At 39.3% G+C, this 5,000-nt stretch overlaps 1 protein-coding gene across 12 annotated transcripts in view; it reads right to left on the bottom strand.

The window, feature by feature from the left end:
- Positions 1–5,000, bottom strand: part of LOC136838804 (solute carrier family 41 member 1-like) — a 177,244-nt gene that overhangs the window by 31,827 nt on the left and 140,417 nt on the right. Inside the window, exon 1 of one of the 12 annotated variants that reach the window (XM_067104392.1) lies at positions 3,445–4,739. The exons of 10 other annotated variants lie outside the window; for them this stretch is intronic. In XM_067104392.1, coding sequence (XP_066960493.1) covers positions 3,445–3,627 — 183 coding nt within the window. In that variant the 5' untranslated portion in view covers positions 3,628–4,739. Of the gene's footprint in view, positions 1–3,444; positions 4,740–5,000 lie in introns of those variants that run through there. One more of the 12 variants, XM_067104391.1, reaches the window with a different exon arrangement.

Here is a 5,000-nt window from a genome sequence, read left to right as displayed (position 1 = left end):
CTTCTGGCGTTAACCGCCAGGAACAATCTGGTGGGTAAAAGAGGAAGAAGGGAAAGAGGAGAAAGAAGAAGAGAAACAGTTTCCTGAGCCAGCAACTGAAGAACTCGAAGCAGGTCGCAAACGTCAGCCCAAGCAACAAACTTGATTGCCTGGGAAATGGGTAAGGTTCACCGTGTGTGCTCTACTTCGCTGAAAAAAAAAAAAAATACACAAGCCGTGCTGTCAATGCAACTGATGAAAATGCGTGCAAACACACATAATATGTGTTTATGTGTATAGGCAACATGAACGTATACGCAAACACACACACACATGATGAAACTGAATACGCTTCTTCACTAAAATTAAAAGATAATTTCACCGTGATTTTCCAGAGAAGCCTAGAATAAAACAATTACAAGACTCTCCAACAAGAGTTTGAAGATCATTTTCCAAAACACCTGTTTTTTGATCGCTGACTACCATCAAGAGACCAAACATTTTTGTTAACCACGCCTCCACCTCTCTCTCTCTCTCTCTCTCTCTCTAACACGGGCGTACATCGCGTTATGCTCTGAATACCTTAATCAAAAGACACAGGGAACTTTCTGAAACACCCACTTTGGAAACAGATCCTACCGCTACCGGAACCTAGTAAAACTATAGAATGTCTCCCCAACTTCATCGTTGGCATTGAGCGTCAATTTACAATTTTGGAAACAGAGAAATGCAGGACTGATTGCAAAACATGATGTTTAGGTTAAACAACGTGTAGGCAGTGGTTTGGCATCCTTCCTCCGATGCAAATACGAGACACAAGCGAAGAAAACCAAACAGCCACAAACTTCACATTCCCCCACAACAGAGCCCTCCTGGCGAGTGCCCTTCCGTCTTCGTTTTGCGAGCATCACCCTCTTTTCTTCAAAAAAAAAAAAAAAAATAAATAAATAAATAAATAAATGCCTAATGTCTTCCCTAAACCTCCCTTGAACGCTTAATACATACAGTATTTCTACAATGGGACACATGTTAAGCCGGTAAAAATAAAAAAAATCCTAAAAATAAAACAAACTATGAAAAACAGTTGCTACTCGGAAGTTGACTTCTATTTCATCACACGCGTTTGCGTCAGTTCTCAGTAATGAACACCATAGTCCTTAGGCATTTCCTGGAAGTCTTCAGACGGCTTGCAGCAACCAAAATTATAAACAATTGTAGAGAGAGTGAGAGGGGGAGCAGGAGGGGAACATTAACACTCTCTCATCAACATCAAACTGCGTGATGAAGATAGCCACTCCCCCCACGAGATAAGATATGCATATTATTTTCTCTTTTTCTTTCTTTTTACAGAGCCCGATCTCAAAGCAAAACGCAAGAATCTGGGAGGGCAAGGAAGGTTTATCCAAAGACTGTCGCCAGCTTATTTATTTCCCTCTGATAAGATTCTTCCTGAGAAAGATAAACCTATATTAAGACAAACACACGAAGGTTACATTCACACTTGTTATGCAATCGTCCTCTCAACATGACATAACTGTTAGAACTTAATCAGCCGCGTATTTACAAATAACGGTGATAAAAAAAGTGATACTAAAAATAAATATATTAAAGTACATTTATCCGCAATAATAATATGAGACAAATGATTACTTTCACAAAAGCAAATATATTATTCTTCACATATCTCGGAGATGATACACCAAAAATTGAAAGTTTCTGTCAACTCAAATCTAATGAGTTTAATTGGACATCGCTGAATGGACTATATGCATGACCAATATTTCACAGCGTAAACACAAGTTAAATATAACTTTAACAGTTTACATAACCAACGGAAACAAAGTTAACTTATATATCTTTTAAAATGCATGTACCAGCCACTTAAGATTCAAAGAGTTTCAACAGAAAACAGGTTTCGGAGAATAGGAAAAATTTCCAAACTCAGAAGTAAAACGCCTATAAAGGTTAGTTACACGCCAACGCCTAGGAAGCATTTATGAATAACGAAAGCAAGGCCGTCCAATGCATGTACACCATTTATCATCAATATTTCTCACTATATCTCAGCATATGGAGTGATGGATATATAAATAACTAGTACAAACCAGTAATGCCTAAATTACAGGGTGGATGAATTCCTACTTTGCACGGCTGATGTTGCCACATTCTCTCTCTCTCTCTCTCTCTCTCTGTTTCAATAACCTACTTGGCAAACGATATACACTCACGCAGTTTTTAATGAAACCCCCCCAAACACCAAATGTCATCGTAGCTATAAAGACCTTCCTTTATAAACTCCATAATTCATTTGCTGTATTTAATTAAAATACGACACAAAAGTAAAACATTCACGAAATTAACTTTTACTAGCCAAACGTGAATCAGAAGTGTGCTATATCTAATAAAGGACACAAGTTGATGTAAATATCCACGTTTAATAGCCCAAAATATTCATAATTACCCAAAGAACGTAAATTTTATGGACGGTATAAAGTGTTGCAAAGTCTTCTAATTATATATATTTATACATACATATATATATATATATATATATATATATATATATATATATATATATATATATATATATATATATATATATATATATATATATATATATATATATATATATATATATATATATATATATATATATATATATATATATATATATATATATATAGTTTACATCAAGTGAACACTGTTTCATGAAGGAAATATAAGTGGTCCGGCCTATTTTGACTTAAAAACTTGACTAAAACGCTAGGCTTCGAAACAAGAACTCAGAAACGATTGTCCTACTTCTGCTGACTTCTAAACAAAAGAGCAGCATAGACTAAACACTCCTTAAGGTACGAGACTGATTAGCCAATACATGGCGTCGCTAGGCTTTTAAATGCTTGATTTTGCACCTTCAAAGGGATTAACATCGATCTCTGGTCCAACAGTTAACAAAAAGACCGCTACTAAGGGCCCTAATCCTTGAACATTTCACACTTCGACATTTCAGTAACTTAAGCCAAGCAGTACAGGATCGACCGCTTTACATTTAGAAAACAAACGCCCCGGCCAAGGTTTTGGCATCTAACACCCGTCACTTCAGCCACAAACAACCCAGGGAAAAAAATGGCTTTTGAAACTTTATCTCACGTGACTTATGTGTCTCTCTAGTCAGTTCAAACATTAACCTCGTTTGTTCTTTTAGCCGAAATGCATCCTGGTGAAGATTTTGTCTCTTGAGAAACAAACACATTCTCAATCTCGCTTTGTTCTCGTGCTCTCATGAAAACACTTTCATATTGCAAATGAACCGTTATCGTATCTAACCCCCGGGATCCTAGGGTGTCTACACATGTCAACTCTAAAACATTATTTCACACACACACACACACACTAAGCATTACAGATTGACAACAAAACCTCATAACTGAATGATGAAAGATCTAAAAAGATGAAATGCATTACCTTGATTTTGATTTTGGTGGTGATGACGGGATTGGCACTGTCTGGGTTTTCCACCACCACTTCCAACTCCTCGGCGGTGGCAGTGCTGGGAGGCACTATCTGTGCCTCGAGAGCCTTGACTATCATCGGGTTATTCTCTCCCTTCTCCAAATCTTCGGACTTCTTCTCGTTTCCCAGCACCATTTTTGCTAAGTTTTACGCTCGCTTCTTACTCTTCTTCTTTATTCTTCGTTAGGGCAGCAGTTGCTTGGTTCCTTGACCCCTTCTCGGATGACAAAGAGGAATTTCCGACGCTTTCCTGATTTGTTTGATTTTCCTTCTTTGATTATTCGTAGTACTTTGGTTTGCAGTGTTCTCCTTCGTCTCCTCCCTTCTTCGGAATGATGCTGAAAGCTCCGTGACGAATGTTAACTTTAATAAGTTGTCATCGTTGTTATTGATCTCTCCGGGGTGTGCAGACAATTTTTCCGCGACTTCAGATTAAAAAAAATAAACCTGAATTACTTTACAGGTTACATTTCTCACACGTCACTGTTTCCCCCACGCGTCAAATAAAACAAAGAACATTTAAGCGTCTAAGGAAGACTAAGATAAACCACTACAGCAGTAGCAAATCGTAATACTAGCAATGATTGTAACAATAAATTGCTGACACGGGAATGTTCGAGTTGAAGGCAGCACTGAGGTTGCATTAAACGCCGTTTTGTTTTCCGCAGGACGTCCTGACTGAGATTGGAAGAGAAAATAAACCTAATGCCTAGGTTGCGACCAAGTCACTAGGGAGTAGCCGGGAGCCAGAGAGAAGCTAAGCCCCGCCACACTTGACCGAGGTTTAGTCAACAGCAAACAACCTAGTCATGTGAGGCATGCGACACTCACGCTTGCCACACAGCTACTGGATGCATGAGATTTCAAAGTCTGGAACTATACCGCCTGACGTACACACGCACATATATTTCAGCCAACCTCTCTGAGAGACCAAGGCCCCCTTACACCGCCTAAGTTGCCATTTGCCTCTTTTACTCTACCGATAAATGCCTGCAGATAATGCATCCTGGACTCTCTCAACAAACACACATCTATCCGCAGTTGCCAGCGAAAGCTTCAGCACCAAAAACGTCAAGTAGGTCTTAAGGGATGATACGAATTTAGGGGTCTTAAAATCAACAGGTGGGTCTAACAGCCCCCTAAGATCCCTCCCCGAACGCTGCCAGACACACGATCATTCCACTATTTAAATCTCGAGAAGGTCGTTCTCTGTTCATGGTGCAACATTTTTAAAGCTTTTGGCGACGATAAAATAAGAAACCGAGAAACAAATCCGGGAAACGACGTTCGCGCATATCAAGACAAGCCCTTGCAAAACAAAGGAAAGAAAAAAAGAAAATAGGAAGAAAAAAGTTCCGAGGGAGATCCGTGCCGGGTACGGGCCGCTGTCAACTTGACAGGTCGTGCTTCTCTTGCCATTTCTCGCCACGTGCTTTAAACATGACGTCTGCCATTAATTAGATATTTGACCAAAACCTGATACGATTAGTCCCCCATCCCCCCGACGC

This window comes from Macrobrachium rosenbergii, chromosome 5 (genome assembly GCF_040412425.1).
Source record: "Macrobrachium rosenbergii isolate ZJJX-2024 chromosome 5, ASM4041242v1, whole genome shotgun sequence".
Lineage (NCBI taxonomy): Eukaryota > Metazoa > Arthropoda > Malacostraca > Decapoda > Palaemonidae > Macrobrachium > Macrobrachium rosenbergii.
The sequence above is the reverse complement of the archived record's forward strand: the minus strand, read 5'-3'. Positions and strand labels throughout refer to the sequence as shown.